This window comes from Ambystoma mexicanum, chromosome 10 (assembly GCF_040938575.1).
Source record: "Ambystoma mexicanum isolate Mex_15411 chromosome 10, UKY_AmexF1_1, whole genome shotgun sequence".
Taxonomy (NCBI): Eukaryota; Metazoa; Chordata; class Amphibia; order Caudata; family Ambystomatidae; genus Ambystoma; species Ambystoma mexicanum.
In genome coordinates, this window is record NC_090932.1 from 1,541,191,986 (window position 1) to 1,541,209,627 (window position 17,642).

At 41.1% G+C, this 17,642-nt stretch overlaps 1 protein-coding gene across 2 annotated transcripts in view; it reads right to left on the reverse strand.

The window, feature by feature from the left end:
• Nucleotides 1–3,199: 3,199 nt before the first annotated feature.
• TRIAP1 (TP53 regulated inhibitor of apoptosis 1) overlaps nt 3,200–17,642 on the reverse strand; it is a 56,569-nt gene continuing 42,126 nt past the window's right edge. Inside the window, exon 3 of one of the 2 annotated variants that reach the window (XM_069619764.1) lies at nt 3,200–4,403. In XM_069619764.1, the coding sequence (XP_069475865.1) occupies nt 4,320–4,403 (84 nt within the window). In that variant the 3' untranslated portion in view covers nt 3,200–4,319. The remainder of the gene's footprint in view (nt 4,404–17,642) is intronic. The other variant, XM_069619765.1, reaches the window with a different exon arrangement.

A 17,642-nucleotide genomic window follows, 5' to 3' on the forward strand; every position in this document is an offset into this window, starting at 1 on the left:
TAATTTTGACGCATGGCGCTAAAGCCCATAACATTCGGCAAGTCATGCAGCGACATTGGCATATCCTTAAATCTGATGAACATTCAAATACTTTTTTGGGTGTTCGCATTAATATCACTTTTCGGCGGTCTACCTCGTTTAAGGATACACTAGTTCCCAGCTTTATGAGGCCTATTAACAATGCATTGACCAATGGCTGGTTAAACACCAAACCTTGTGGCTTCCAGAAATGCTCCAAATGTAAAGCATGTACATATGCTGTTAACGAGACTTGCTACACACACCCTATTTTGGGTAGCAATATTAAGATCGTTTCCAGAATCATTTGTGACACGGATCATGTGGTTTATGTTCTGAACTGTCCATGCAACATGTGGTATTTGGGTAGTACCAAAGGCAAATTGAAGTTGAGAATACTGCAACACATTCGTGCCATGAGAAACATTGATTCTAACTACCCCATGGCTCTGCACTTCCAGTCCCATCATGATAGCAAATTGGAGGGTTTCTCCTTCTTTGGTATTTGAACTGTGCCTAAGTCACCAAGAGGCGGAAATCGGGAGCAACTGTTGAGGCAATTGGAGAGCAAGTCCATTTTGGACCTCGAGACCAAGAAACCCGGGGGTCATATTCTTGATGAAGAATTATATACGTTTTTAGGAACTTAATAATATATTGTTGTTTTTTATCTTTGATGAATTACTATATTTCAGGTACCTTGTATGTTCTGGTATGACCCTTTTAATATCTACCAATGTCTAACAGTATTTTCTCCTCATTCTTGCCACCATGTATATTCCCTTATGTCTTGACGTATCTTTCAGGTTGTTTTTTCATGATATTGTGTAGCCTAACTTGCACAATTTTGTTTTTAACATGTTTAGTAGTAGGGGGAGCTTTTAACATTGATCACTGTGATGGATATTTTTACACAGTATGTCTGTTGGATTCTTTATCCGTTTTTACTCTGCCCTTCATTTTGTCTCGCCTTTTACCTCTCCTTTTGCATTACAGGAGGTTATTTTATTTCACTTGTGATGTAGACATTTACACTGCAAGGGTTACTTTGGTATGATACATTTTTCATCAGGTCTATTATGACTATAGATTTTAACTGGGACTAATATTGGGTATTTTATGGTTAAAGCACTTTGCACTTTATTGAGGATGTACTTGTTGACTACTCTCCAGCTGTCCATGTATGCACGGTTTTTGTGCCATGTATTTTTTCATAGAGAGCAGGGTTATTTTTTAAACATTTGAGATACTATGTCATTTTAAACATCCATGATTTTTTGATTTATCTCTGTTAACTATGTGTATGGTTTTATGTTTTATATTACCAGTACATAAAAGGTATACATCAGTGCATCCATGGACGTAGAGCACTGTGCACATTATTATTGCTGTAGAGATCTCAACTTTCATCCCTTTTACCATTTCCCCTTCCCCTTCCCTTTCCCTTTCTTTTCTATGCTGCTATGCACTTTGCACTTTTTTGGCTGCTAATGCACTATGCACTTTATATTGCTCACATACTGCAACATTTGCTTGATCTGTCCCATCTCTACCCTTGTATATGCACGATTGATTACCATGGGGCATGCATACACGTCATACAGTTAATGTCGCGTATGAAACCCAGATTGTGGGACTGTTTTGAAGAGATGGCTATATAAAGGTGTGCGTGCAGACTTCTAGCACGGATTTCGCATACTTCTGTATGACGGGCATTTACTGACTACGCCTCTTTTTTTATTTATATTTAATAGTTTATTCTGTTTAGAGGCATGTTGTGGTCTGTCTTGCCCCCGTACAATGCACCCACAGTGGGAGCACTTTAATTGACATACTCTGTCTTTTACATTTAGCTGTGATTTTACTGTCAAGTTTCCTCCCATAGCTATTTCCTCTTGCGTTATATGTCGTCTCTTCAGCAGTTCCCACTTTCATGATTTTCGTGGCACTAGCGGCAGCATTTTCATTCTAAGAAGTTACTTAATGTTCAAATGATCAAGGTGTGTACCTTATTTCATTGTACAGAATAGAATGCGTTGCCTTTGATATGCTACAACATGGCCGCCCAGTGTCTAATATATTGTATTGACTTGTGCAGAGAGACGTTCTATGTACTGCTACCATAGAGTTTGTATATCGTTTTAAGGAGTCCCTTGTCAGTGTTTCCCCTACCTACGTGAACAAGCGGTCAGAGCACCGTGAAACGTGTTGTTCCGTTACTTCAGGTTTTCCCTTTCTTATGCACTTTGGATCAATAAAGAAGATTTTGTGCTGCCTGATCCTGCTGTCAAGCCTTTCATTTTGCTGATATTGGATATCCTTTACTCAGCTGCTCTTGGGAGTGCAGCCCGCTGGTTTTGCCCTGTCCTGGGGCACAAAATATATATCTTTCCCTTCTCTCCAACTCTTAATTTATCCTCTCATTTCCATAAACAGCATTTTTCCTCTCATTTCCATAAACAGCATTTTTCCTCTCATTTCCATAAACAGCAATTATTAATTCACTTTTTGTACCGTTTATTAAAAATGTGTTCATTGCTTTAATGAAAGCGCTATGCAAGTCTCAATAAAATACAACCACACATGATTGGATTTCAAAAATTCACCCATGCATGGATGATGGAGCTTGATTTGGAGAAACCATCAGTTTTGTAGGAAATTGTGCTGCTAATGCAGAAGCCAAACTACCGAATGAACTCTTAAGGTATTTGAACTCTTGATATTGGAATTAGAGCTGATGAGTTTTGAAAGCCAGAAAGTCTGGCGAGATGGCTCACCTTGCGACATCATAAAAATGGCACTTCAAAATAAAGCTCAATATGGTCAAAAACAAACAGAACCAATGTGATTATACAGCATTTCCCAGTTGGACTTGCTGCAAGATATTGCATTTAGATGTAAACATTTTTTTTTTAACATGGTCTGTTTGCAGCTCAAACCTCTATGCAACAGTTGAACCTTCTGTGGGTCTGCAAGCTTTCAAGTTAATGCCACAACTAGATGATAAATGTTCAATGATCAATAATAATAAACTGGAGTAAGAACAAATAAATCACCTTCTTTTAGAACCTGGTGGTTTCCTCAACTTTAAAATTTAACTCTGTACAGTATCTTTAAGGCATTTATTGCTTTTGATAAGGAGCCCTATAAACATATGCGAGGCAAAGCCTTAAAGTCCATGTTACATTTAGAAGTATTGAATTTATTTTCCTTTTTAAAACATTTTTCTAAACAATTCACACTATTTCAAGCACTGCATTCCAATAATTTTGAAAGAATACATGGAACTTCTCCAAGGATTCAATACCCACACATCCCTAGGTATGTTAAGAGGTACAACAACAAATCATAAGTGTTTTCCATTGATATGAGCAAAGACCAACCCTTGGTTGCTTTCCAAGGAAAGTAACACAAAACTGTAGCCATACAACATTCTTTTATTACATAGCTCAATTTGAGGACCATATATTTGAACATGTTGTTCATATTAAGATACACAGTGAAGTTGGGGTCATTGTTTGTTCATAATGATACAGTGAACCCTCCCAGAATTCCACCCTCATTTTATCTTGGGAACATAGCATTTCCATTAACAATAGCTTCTATATAATGTATACCATGCCATGATTCAACACCATGCTTTAATAACAGGAAAGGTCCACTCCTAAGAAGGCGTTTTCAGGGATCATCAAAGGAGGTGGCATTCGGATACCAATTCAAAGGAGCCATTTATTGTATTTATTGTGCAACTCGCAGTCCTAGCATTAAAACAAAGGGGCAGGCGTATGCAGAGATCACTTCGACTTACTCCAACCAGCTTTCAAGAACTGAATCCCAGCAACCAAAATCCATGGACAAACGGGAGCTTCCTTCTGTTCCTCAATGTCCCTGCAGTTTCTCCTAAACATAGAAACGGATGACCTTATGGGGCACTGGCTTATTCTGCTGAAGAGCCATGAGATTAGGTCCCTTGAAGTAGAGCAATCGCTGGCATTTCCACCTCTTGCATGCCAGCACACAAGGAAATGACAAACTCCCAAGGTCCAGCGCAAAATTCCTATGTAAAGAAAAGTTAAAATATAGCGGCTTGAAGAACTGTGTACTTTTGGCAGACAGGAGTCACTTAGTTCTAGCAGCCCACTTGTGTTCATTCATGTGCAATACGTCAGCAAACGCCACAGCTCATTTGTCCACAAGAGCCACTAGTCTTGTTGCAGCCTGTACCATAGGAAGATGGAGAGGCTTTAGCCATTGCTACCATCCGACCTTGAGAAAATGTTTTGCATGTTGTATCAGTGTCGTCAGGAAGAGCTTTCAGGCTTTTCTTTATTAGGCCCCATGAAATCTAGCCCCTCAATTGGAATGTCCTTCTCCTTAATCGCTTTCTGGAGCGGGAAAAAAGGGGAGAAAAAAAGAAAGACGTTTAATGCAGCCTTCGGTTCAACGAAAAACATATTCCCATCAACTAGCAGAAAAACACACAGCTTCAAAATGTGTTTCATATGCAAATTAAGGGTACTGCTATGGGAGCAGCTTTTGCTCTATGGCCAAGTTTGAAGAGCTGTTCATGTTCACTTTGAATAATTCTTTCCTTTCTGCGATAAAGTTACTTTAGAGGTGTAGCAATGACATTTTGACTATTTGGAACACTAAAGTTGAAATATAGAAGACTTTACAAAATGAATTAACACTTTGCAATCTCAATGAATGAGAGGCAAATAGCATTCCTTGATCTTACAATTAAAGTAAATGATGGCCAGTTAACAGAAAACCTGCAAACCGAAATACCATTTTGGAATTAAACAGTGTTATTCCCAAACCTTCAAAGGAGAACCTTCTAATGCTGCCAATTTTTAAGAGCAAGAAGGAACTGAACTTTGTTATATGAGTTTAAAGCACAGGAAGAGATCATCATTGAGCGCTTATGACATTAAAAAAAGACTCATTAAAAAGATTGTAAAATGTGCCAATGTAATGAACCAGATTTAAAACCATCACCGTTTGCATTTAAATAAGGAAACAGTGTATGAAAATCTTTAGTATGTGCCGTTAGGAATTTGAGTAAACCCTCAAGTACAATTGTGACAAATCAAATTCCAAGGTACCAGTGGTCCAGGGGTGAATATTGGTTTCTAAACCATCAATCAGCCCCACACCTCTAATACACCAGAATGGATTTGAACAGATTGGATTAAACAAACAATTATGAACCTGCTTGTCCAATTTTGGTGACGTGGACAGAAACGGCAGGCTGATCGCCTCTAAAGGTTGTGGGTCATTGGTTATTTGAAACACTGCACAAATACTATTATTACCCAGTGATAAAAGGAGTGTCCATTAAAGGATGTATAAAAATATCTACTTTATTATTATCATCACAACAGATAATCTAATAACACCAGTAAGCACACAGATGCTGCTTTGGTTCGGAGCGCTCTACAAATGCCAGATAAATAAAAAATAAATAAAATAAATACAACCCACCCTGAAAAGGAATACAGAGAACGGACAGTTTCTAAGAATGAAAAGGGATGCACTCTGGATACTGACAGGAGGGTAGTTGGTACGGTAAATATCCACAATAGTTTTTCAAAAGGCTTCTTGGCTTCAGCAAAAGGGAGAAAGGGTCTTAAAATGTCTCTAGGGTCATTCTGCGAAGGACAGGAGGGGTGGGGGGGTCCGAACCACAATGTACCTTTTGCTGTAGCTTCAAGGCACTTTTCAGGCTTCTGCGACAGAGTTCAAAACGGGAGTCTGCAGCAAGTATCAGGCGGCAAGATGGTTCGGAGAGCAAAGCTTGGCGAACGGCTGCAAGCTGGCCTTCACAGGGACTCGTGGGTCAGGAATCATCTCAATGCTAATCAGCGGTTCTGAAGCACTGGTTGAAACATCTATGGTTTCTTTCAGTTAGTTAATGAAATCGAATCCGACTGGCTCGAGAATATCATTTAAGACGGACAGCAGTAGATGCTCGTCACTGCACTTCTCCCCGCTTCTTCAATGGGCCTGCATTGTCCTTTAAGGCAGACGGGCCACAGCTAGGGAGCGTGTTCTAGGCCGCTGCCTTGTCCTTGGTTTCAGGTCATAGACCTTCTGGCACTCCCTATCCAGGGAGCTTGCTGCAGAGCCTAGCGGGGCACGCTGGCTGGGTACCAGTTCTGAAGCGGCTGGAGGGTTTTCCGAGTTCTTTTCTCCATCTGCTCCCTGGGAGAAGCTAAGGGTAGCAACCTTGCTCCCCTTTTGGATATTCCGGACGGAATCTGTAAAGCAGGCTGTACCTGCAGCCAGGGTCCAAGGACGAGTTCTTCTAGCAAAGTCTTCAGATCTCCTTAAAGAGTGGCTCCAGTCCCCTTTTAAAGCCAAGTGGGCCACAGTGATTGGTGTAGGCTGTGCCCAAGCCAACTTAAGTGAAGTAATCCTGCGGTCCCTACCAGCAGCCTTCTGTCTGTGTGAGGTCATAACCACATTCTCGTACCTATGAATAGGCCCAGACATGTCAATTCACCGTCATTGATACAGAGGGTGGGAGCTGGCTTCAGGTTGACACAGCTACATATGAAAAGTTGTTGGGTTTTCCGTCTCCTGTGTTATCCTCTGCAGCCAGGCCCCATGGGGGCCTGTCTGAAGTATGCCATGTCATGTTAATCACTGCCACCAGCTGCAGGGCCTAACTAAAGAGCAAGGTGGTTCCATGGAGCCTTTGTTAGTTAATTAAACAGACCATGGCAGGCAGAAGCTTGTCCTCCCCCCTCCTTGGGATGATATTAGGCCCTCCTCTGTTGTCTCATTCCAACTAAATACAACACTAAATACGACAGCGGTTGACTGTGCCTGTAGGCTGTGTCTATGCCAGAGTAGTGCGAGCATAAAAAATAGGTTTGGATTAGCCCCACACATTTTCTTGGTCGGTCTACCATCGTCCATTTATTTATACTTTTTTTTTTAAAAAGCCCGGCAAGGCCACGCCCACCACGCAGATGGTTGAATTCCTCACAACAATGTTAATGTCATGGAATCTACAGCCTACTAAAAAGGCCATAACTGTTGTGGGTAGCTGCAGCAGGGAGATTTACATTTTTTTTTAATTTCTTTTTAAATAGCTGATACTTTCAGGTAAAGAATGGAAGCTGCAAGCACGCATTACTTGCAGAAGCAAGAATTTCACCTACATTATAGAATGGCCATGTAAAAAACAAATGTGAGCAAAGCCTCAAGAACCATCAATAAAAGAATAATTGAATATCGATCTAAGATTTCCACTAGAACACTACAGCCCACATGGTGCAAAATTATATAGAACATGGACCAGATGATTTATGATGGTCAGATATTAAGAAAATTGAAAATATAGGTATCAATACAATGCAAGAAGATAATGTTGGCTATATTATCTAAAGAATTATAGAATGTATGTGATCACTGCACCGCCCGTAATTCCGCGTTCAAAACTGTCGACTACCATTACCGTGCAGTGATCAGTTAGCTCGCTGTGGCATGCATCCCCTTACCCCGTCCCCCCCCTAGCCACTTACCTTAACCACGGCACACACGAAAGTGTGCCGCTGACTTTCCTCGATCCTGCAGCGTCAGTTCCCTCCCACTTACGTGGGTCAGCGCTTGCACCACAGGGTTCCTTTTCCTCTTTCTCCAAATCTTTGACCCCCGCTGTCTGTTTAAACTGGAGCGGGGGACAGGCCTGCCACACCCCCCCATTACCACAAATAAGAGGAGCAGGGGACACCCCCACTTCCATTAGTCGCAGTTATGGGGGGTCAGCATTTTGTACGGTGCAAAGGTGCAGTGTTAGTCCAGGGCGACATTCTAGAGTCGCAGTAAATGTATAGTCCCCAATTATACAGAGGGCCTTAATGATCAAGATGAGTGGCGCCATTTATAGTATGTTTAATTTTGGAAATTAGCTGCCGACCTGTTTAACTGTGTGAAAATCGAAAAATAATGTATTACTTTTTCAAATTCAATCCCAATTGAAGGATTTATCCGGTTTAGTAAATCAGGATTTGCCAACTATAGGTTTAACGCCATAAGTATTATCGTTGGGTTGCCTGCGCTATATTCAAAGATGGCCGTTTAGATTTGCAGTTTGACCAGTGCAGCCATGATAGGCGTTCCTCTTTGGGAGCATACTGACATCGTAAGCATTACCAAAAGGTTGCATATGCTCCACTTTAAGGTGGATGTCTTTCCTTGTAGTCTTATAGTCACATCCGCGCAGTCGCGAGATGCATTAGCACATTTTACATAAGTATGTTTCTAATCGTTTGAGTTGCACTATAATAGGAGCAGAGTCCTGGACAAGCAATGCAGCGGTACAAATTAAGAAAAAGGTAATTGAGTAACCTTTACGTTAAAGGAAAATACGGATTTTGTCATTTGGTGTCATTGAGCGTGAATCCATGGGAATGATATTCGTTATAGTAACAAAACTTGATTCACATATGTCGCAGGCCAACAATGTGATTTCATTTTTTGGAAATTTCTTTTTACAGTTATTCACGACTCAAAATGTGCACTCACAACTAACCGCTGGTTAGTGATAATGGACCCATGTTAAGCATGAAATGGTGTGTTTTGTGCATGCGTAAAATTGAGGTGGTCGAGGCACTTCATGGTTGGTTAGTAGCTTGCGTGTGAGCGTTGGGAAACCGTGGCATGCAGAGAATTCTTTTATGCTTCAGTGCCTTGTTGTCGGGCTCGTCATTCAAGAAAAGTCTCATTGAGCATAGTGCTATTTGACCGTCTTTTCAATGTATGAAAAGAAGTTCTGCAGGAATCCCCTTGACCAGACCATTGAGAGCATGCAGGAGTAATAAAAGTACTGTCTGCAGTGATTGACAGCAGCTTGAATGTGGGAAACGGCTGCAAAGGGGTCGAGATTTTAGAGTCATCCTAGTAGTTTTGTTTTTTTTTTTTTTTTTTTACACGGAGGAACATACCACTACTAATCTGCCTCACCTTGAAGATGGCTTGGCCACATCAGCCAACATGTATGTTTGCGACGATTCTGAAACGAGCCTTTTCACAAGTTTTTTTGTTCTTGTATATTTATAAAACCAGCTAATGTAAATATCCCTACATCCATTCTAATAACCGTTTCCTACAATTGAACAAGCACTTTTTAGACCTTTTTTCCCCCACTTGGTTTTCAGAGGCCTTGAATACAATCACAAGATGTTTTTATTAACAGCTTCGAATGTCCAGTCTATTTTGTATGTGGGAGAGTGAATGCCCTTTTTGTCTAGTCTAGGTGTTATGTTGCTAATATGCGACTGAAATACTCTTTGCATAATGAACTCACTTTCATCAACATAATAGCAAAATGAATGAAATATTGTGACATTTATGAATTGAATATTTTTCAATTCTTTACATTTTTCGTATTTAAATTGATTATGTCAGGACCATTTTTTAAAAATAAATTATGGATTGATGGCTAGTAGCTTGCAACATTAAATTCACCCACACCTGGATATTTGAGAATGTGTTTTTAGACCAGTGATGTAATTCAATTACAATAATAATTTTACGGAGCATCCTATATTTAGAAGAAACATTGGGATATAATACATAGAAATAGCCATCACTAAACAACGCTGGTGAGAAACAAAAAACTGTTGCTGGCTAACTGCCTAAAATGCATTTTTGCAATTGTGAAGATATGGCACCATCAATTCATTTTTTGGTGTCATGCATTTAATTTCAGGCGATTGTTTATCTGGGAGAAATGGAATTCCTTCTTTTGTCTTCGGAGATCTTATGAAGAAACAGGTGCCGTTGGCCAGGCAATTAAGATCACAATATTGCCAACCTTTTCCGATATGTGTTTTCTTTTAAGTAATTGTGGTAGATTATGAATGTATCATTGACCTGAGGAAGAATCGCCCCAAAGGAACGACAGTCCGGCAAAACTAGTGTACAGAGCTGGTAAAGACACAGCCTTTAGTTGAATCAAATAAAACAAAAAAGTTTTGCCTTATCTAGATTTTTGTTTCAGTGTGTGCTTTGTTTTTGACATGAGCTATTTTTGGTAATGTTTATCAGATTATAATTTGGATTATTATTTATCTCCTATAACGTGTCAATGTGAATTTGTTTATTGTAATTTAGAAATTCTGAAATGTTATTTATGTTAAAATGTTTTTGCAGAATTTAAAAATAAAAATAAAAATTTCCTATACTAGGTTTAATGTTTTCACTTTGGGCTAAAGTGTACTTTAGTACAGTCATTGGTTCACTTTTTCAAATGTATAAATGTTAATATAGTTTGATTTATATAAAATTGGACACTTTTTAATAGGTTTTTTTATATTGTGCCGTATGGACACACCAAAACACAATAAAATCTTGTTTGTTGAACATTGTGTTACCCCACACTTTATTTCTGTATGTGGGTGTTTATAAACAGGTAGCAACGACTCAAAGGGGGTGGTACATTTTTTAAAGACACTCACCCCCCCTCAAACAAGCCCAATCCTAAATTGAACATGGGCAACATAAGGTCATCATCATGCTACATAAAACATGAGGCAGAGAGGACAAAACTTAAAGTACTGTATGTTCTAAATATTGCTAACTTATACAATCAGCTGACCATTCCATTTCTGTACCACTTTGAGAGGTTATTGGATAAATGCTTTTTCAGCCCAGCTCCAGAAAGTACTTGCCCATCAGGGGACATAAATTCATGTTGCAGGCTACTGGCCAGTCAAAAAAAAGTCACTTGCCAGCTCAATTCTATGCATACACAGAGCACATCATGCCTTACTTGCCAAGAGTCTTACTATCATTAGAAATTTCAAACTTTTAGTTTTCACCCTATCAGCCCAGACATTCAACTTTTGCAGATGTATTCCCAGGTTTCCTCCAGGTGTGAAAACCAAGTCAGAGAACGTCAGATCTGGTTTTGGCAATTGTTGCCATCACTCTCTCAGGCAAGCAGTAGCCATGACCCTCCACGAAAACATCCAAATCCCAATCAATATTGTATATATTTATTTATATAGCGCACCTGGCCCAAAGGCATCTGGGGACGTATCTTGGGGGTTACAGGCATAGCACCAATATACATTACATATGTTACATTAGCAGCAAAGTACACATTTACAGACATAATATACAGGCGAGTTATATATAGTGAATTTAACAGAATAGCTCTGATGAGAAGGTAGTTAGCGGTCATGAGAGGTTCCTCGAATGGCATTACATGAGAGGATTGATTGGGTCTTGTGTCAGAAGCCAGAATGTAGCTATGTTCTTGAATACCAAGAATGAAGGTTCTAGTCTTAACGAGTCAGAGGTAGAGAGTTCCATATGGAGGCAAGCACTGGGAAACTAATCCCGCCCAATTTTTGCAGTTTATATCTAGGTATGGATAGGCAGTGGGTTTGGGCTGCTCTTTGAGGCCGGATTGAAGTTTGCTGTGAGAATCGAGTGGTCAAGTAACAGGGAGCATTGTCTGTCAAGCATGTGTGTGTGTGAGGGCTAGGGCTTTAAAGGGACACTCATTGAGCAACAGAGAGCCAGTGCAGATTGCGTCGGGTGTCTGAGATGCGTTGGTTCCTGGGGATGTTGAAGGCCGCTCTGATAGCGTTATTTTGAATTACTTGAAGCTTGCTAATGTTTCGTTGGCTAGTCCCTAGGTAGAGGGCGTTGCAATAGTCCAGTTTAGACATATTAACGTACTGGCAAGTGTGATGCAGTTAGATGAGGTGATGAATGGCCGGCAAGCAGTGATGAGTTTGCAAGTAGATGTGGAAGCTGCAGTAACCGCATTAGTTTGTCTCGAGAGAGATAAGGAGGAGTTCAAGTAGATACCTAATGTTTTGGTATCATTAGTCACCTTGATTGTATTACCATCGATTACAAAGGAGTTGAAGGTGGTGCCCAATTTGCTCAAATCGGTTGGGGGAACCCAATATGAGGAGCTCTGTCTCGTCATCATTAAGACAGAGGTCATGTTGGGCCATCCAGGCCTGAATGACCATGTAGACGTTATTTAAGGCTTCAGTGTCCTTTGCGTGGTTGCCCGAGATGGGGATGAGTATCTGGGTGTCATCAGCATAGCTTGTGTAGGTGACACCCAGATAGTCGAGTACGTCAAAGAGTGGTTTTGTGAACACATTGTAGAGTGTAGGTGAAACACAAGAACCTTGGGGGACTCCGCAGAGGACTGGGGCAGGGTCAGCTGAGGCGGTCGTGGAGAAGACCCTGATGGATCTGTAGGCCAGGAAGGATTTGATCCAAGTGGTGGCTTTGTCAGAAAAATGGGCTGCACCTTTGAAATGGCGGCATAGGATTTGATGATTCACCAAGTCAAAAGCGGCCAACAAATCCAACAGTAAGAGAAGGGCAATTTTACCGTTGTCTTTCAAGTCCTCAATTTGGGTTTTTAAGTCAAGCAAGGCCGTTTCCGTACCATGCTTGGGGCGGAAACCGGACTGTCTCGCGACCTAGGAGGTTATTAGGTTCCAAGTAATCCTGGATCTGAAGGTAGGCTGCACGATCCAACATTTTTAATAGGAAAGGTACTGTTGTGATCGGTCTGAAGTTGGTGGGGGTGTTGGGGTCTAGTGAGGGCTTTTTTGAGTAGTGGGATAACCCAGGCATCCTTCAGATTGTCTGTTACAGTGCCTGTGCTGAAAGACTCATTGATAAGCACCGTGATGAAAGGAGCTAGCTCGTGATAGGCCTCGTGAGAACAAGGTCTGACAATTGGGACTCATACTAAATGTACAAATGTTTCCCTGAAGCAACACCCACGTAGTACAGCAGGCTGTATGGAACTACGATAAACACAACCAGCAGCGTAAGAGGATACCGCACATAATCGGTATGTGCGTCCATGGTGAGGCTTTTTCACGGAAAAGTCACGGAAACTCTTGATGTCACAAGAAGCTTCTGTGAAAACGAGGTGGATTTAACCATCCCAAAACACTCTGATGCTGATCAACTAACAATCAAAACCTGTGATTTCTAGCTATAAGACATGCAGTGTCCTTAAAGTGCACAGACTACACAAGTCTAGCAGTATATAGCTCCTACATTTCCAGATCGGTTCTATGCCTTTATGCCTCAATATTGGTTGGGCAATTTTGCCCAAACCATTTTAAAATTTTCTTTATTATGGGGCAGAGGGACTCCCACTATGCCTCTCATACTACCCCACACCACGCCACAACATACACTTATACAAAACAGATAAAATTCTGGCCGAGCAAAAGCGCGCAACCAAAATGAAGACTTAAAAAAAAAAAACAAGACTTAAATGACAGGCTACCATCCAGATCTTTTATATGATGGGCAGATCAAGGAGCCAGTGTTCCAGGGAAGATTTTGAAGTGGGAGTATTTTACTTCCTATTTTTTAAAGTTGGGAGTAAAATTATTTTTAGGGAGTCAAAATATTATTCCAATCCCCAATGGGTTATTTTATAAAGTTGGGTAGTTGTACTAGTGAGTCGCGCTTGTCCCATATCAACAATAAAGTCAATACAAACATTATTTATCCAAATTTAGCGTATCCCAATGTTGTTCTGATCACAGCAAACATGTGTTTCGACACAATGTATTTTTCGGGGCTGTTGTTCACACATTAATGTTGTGATTCTATCAGTACATGTTATCATTTGCATATATAAGCAATCATACATACATACATACATACATACATACATACATACATACATACCAGGATCATGGTTTGGGGAGGGAGGGGGAAAAGGAAACCAACAAAACATGGGAAACCTCGATATCAGAAACCAAAAATGAATAAAGATTAGCACATGACTGGTTTGCCTATTGCACATAGTATTATTGTCCACCTATTCCATTATTGTAGTAAATACTTTACAATTATTGAGTCTGTTGTGGAATCAGTGAAGCACCCCAAATCCTTGACTATTGGTTGAAAAATGGGTGGTCCCATAACTCAATTGATAATACACCCATGCATGGTGTCAAAGATAACCTATATAGATTGGGTCCTGTAATTAGTAGTACGGGATCAGATAGTGTGTTAGGAATCCCATTGTGAATGTAAATTCTGATTACAGTAATGCCAAGAAAGACTCCCAATTGAGTGAGTGGTGAGATAGAAAATAAGATGCACCAATATTTGCTGTTCGCTCTCGCCTGCAGGCCCGATTCAAATGTAGAAGTTAATACCCAATATACTGTTCATTATCCTTCATTGTATACAAGAAGGAACAGTAGAACTTACCCATATTCCTGTGGGTAATTTGTGTCTGAAAATGCCTGGTTGTTTTAATTTTTGTGTAATATTTCTCCATTCAACCTCCAAATGACAAATTGGAATTGCTGATAAAGACCTCATTTAGACACGTCTGGAAGTGTAAATTACGACTGTTAAGTAATTATTTCCAGGGCTTGCCTCTTTAGCCCATTCCCTGAATTAATTTTGAGGCTGCAGCGGGTTATTCTTTCTTATTTCTTAAATGTCCTCCTTCAAAAATCTGAGCACTGTGCTCCCTGCAAATATTGCACAAAACTTTAAGTTGTAATTTTCTCACATGGTTCCTGTTTTATTTATTGTTATACTGTTTGTTCTGTCTTCTATTGTACAATTTCAATAAAGTATGTTTAAAAAAAAGATTATAAAAAGCTGGAGAACATCATGAAATTAATGTAGAGTTCCTGGAGTTTAATATAATAGGCCAATATATTACATTTTAAAATATCCCACGTGAATCAGTAAATTGTGCGGTCCTGGCATAAGATTTGCCATGATGTCTGGTGACCCACAATATAAAAGTTTGACGATGCCCTTACCTTGTTATGCAGGATGTCCTGCAAGGATTCACCCCGGTGACCGGTGCGGGTGAGACACGCGGTCGCCATATTGTTATTATATTTATATTTTAATGTGGCGTGTGACATCATACGCACGTTGCGCAATTACATCATCATTGCAGCAGATCCCCTGAGAGGGCAGGAGTCCTTCCACCCCTGCGACGCCAGTCTTCCTGCCACAAGCTGTAGGAGCAGTGAACATCAAGCGAGCACACAACAGTGCTCTATCTCACATGAGGTGAGGTAAACCACCATCATTACATGCCGGCCGGTCAGCCTACCCTGCCGACATCAATCCACTGAATCGGATCCCTCTACACCCACAGCCCTTTGTGTAATACATTTGCTTGCCTTACCAAAGCAAGGTTCGCGTCCCGTTGCCATTGCCAAGCAACGCATGAATATTTAATTTGAACACTTCCGCCGGCAGGCGGACCCCGGACCGCCTTAGTGAAGGCCCTGTTGGCACCCCTGTTAGCGCCCTTGTGGCGTTGGTGTGCAGTCTGTCCTACCTGAATTCAACATTAGCCGGTAAGACTAACTTATTCGCCTTCCAACCTCCCGGTCCATCGCATATCACAACAACGCTACGGGAGATTAGACACTTGAACCCCGATTGTAAAAGTGTACACGCATAGCCACAACCGACAACCACCATGATTGTGCTTACATGAGGGTCATATAGAAATGCATACGAAGTTGGCCATCCATTATCTTTCTTGACATTACTATTGGCCACCCACCTAGTATCCATCGTTGTAACGCAGAGTCAGAGCCTGACCATGGCAGTATGATACTTGCCACCATGACCACTTTGCAAATTGATCTCAAGAGTCTTATAAAGTAAACAATGTATTTCACGAGTCTATGTAATGGATTCGGCCCTCCGCCCTCCACTGTTGTCCTGTATATTGCAATAACTTATTTTGCTGCTCGCGTTAGTCCAAATCAGTTGTCTTGCATATAGATTTTAAACACTTACTGTTGCCTGCAATAGCTAAATCCGATGTTTCTTACACTGGGGACCTAATCCTACGCAGCCCGCCTATTGCACCTGCCTATGCATTGTTATCTAGCCAGATTTGCTGTTTCCCGCATTTGTTATTTGACTTGCTGTTGCCCCTTTTATACTAAACTAGCCCATTCACTGCTGCCTTTGCATTTTGAAATAGCTAGATCCACTGTTTCCCATATTTGATATTTGACCCGCTGCCCCTGCAAATTAACTATGCAACTGAAATGTACCCTACTGTGCCCGTGAAACTCGAACTCTGATCAATTGCTCCTTGTATCTGGCACCTGAGGGACTGCCACCCTAGAATTTGACTAACTTGCTTCTATACTCCACTTCAAGATGAGAGTGCCTGGGCGACTACTGCTCTCCCTCATAATAAGATTAGCCTTTGCCTGCAATTATATAACCCATTTAGTTGTTGACTTCCCCTCGGCGCCTAACCCAATCTAGCCCGACTCAGACTAAACCATGGATCAACCTAAACGACCATGTGAAATCGCAATATCTTTCCAACCAGGACACCCAATCATGTAACACCACCACCAGAAACGAAAGATTGCGTTTAAGATTAGCTAACATTTTTGAACCTTTAGCTAGAACTGTCGGACCTCAAATCGCAAGAAAGTGAACCTTTCTACTGCCGCTTTTAACATTAGGGTAAAAAGCGTACGCAGCCCATTGTCGGTACATAGGTTTCGCACCCGTACCTCTCCCATAACCCAATCTACAGAAATTTCATATATACCAACAACCAATGGCCCTAATCTCAAATGTGCTTTAATAAACGCCAGATCCCTGGTTGCACATGTCACTGAAATATCTGACCTTATCCAGACTGAAAACAATGACCTCCTGGCCATGACGGAAACCTGGCTACATGCCGCTGCAGGTCCTGCCTTAATGCTAGCCATTCCAGATGGATACACCATCCTTAGAACTGATGCACGTGGAGGAGGCTTAGCACTCATCCTCAAATCCAATCGCTCAATCAGACTACCTCCTACCCTCGAATTCAAATCTTGGAAAAGTCTCACAGCCAAGCTTTCTATCAACAACTCTAAGACACTTACAATCCTTTTGCTATACAGACCTTCAGGCGCTAGGGGTACCTTCGAGGAGGACATCTCGGTTTTGTACATTTTTACCGACTATAAAGGTTTGCATGGGCAAAAAGTCAGAAAAATGCTACCACCAAAGGTTCGAACACCAAAAGTTTGCACCTTAAGTGGTAGCATTTTTTGCCCATGCAACCTTTATGGTAAGTCAAATAAAAAAAAGAATGCGGGGTTTGTAGGGGAAACCCCTGAAGCCCCCGTAAAAGACAAAAAAAAAAAAAATGAAAAGGACCCTGCAGCGCTGGTTCCCGATCACGGAAGTGAAAGGGAACTGGCACCGCAGGGAACCAGAGTGAAGACAAGGTAAGTGGGGTTTGTTTATGTTGGGGGTGTGGGTGGGGGTGTGTTAAGGGTGTGGGTATGTATGTGTTTTTCGCATGAGAAAGGTGCAAACTTTTGGTAGTTCACACCTTTCTCCTGCAAATTTTCCGGCCGCGGCAAATTCAGCCGCGGTTGGATCACGTGCATTTGGACATCTCTACCATCCTGTCCAGTAACCTTAAAAAATTCCTCACAAGTCATCCTTTTAGGAAATATTAACCTGGGATTTAATGATCCTAAAGACTTGCATGCCTCCAACGTGGCCAATACTCTAACCGAACTCGGATTTACCCAGAGTGCTCCACCCAACCCATATCAAAGGGAGAACTTTTGACTGGGTGGCAGATT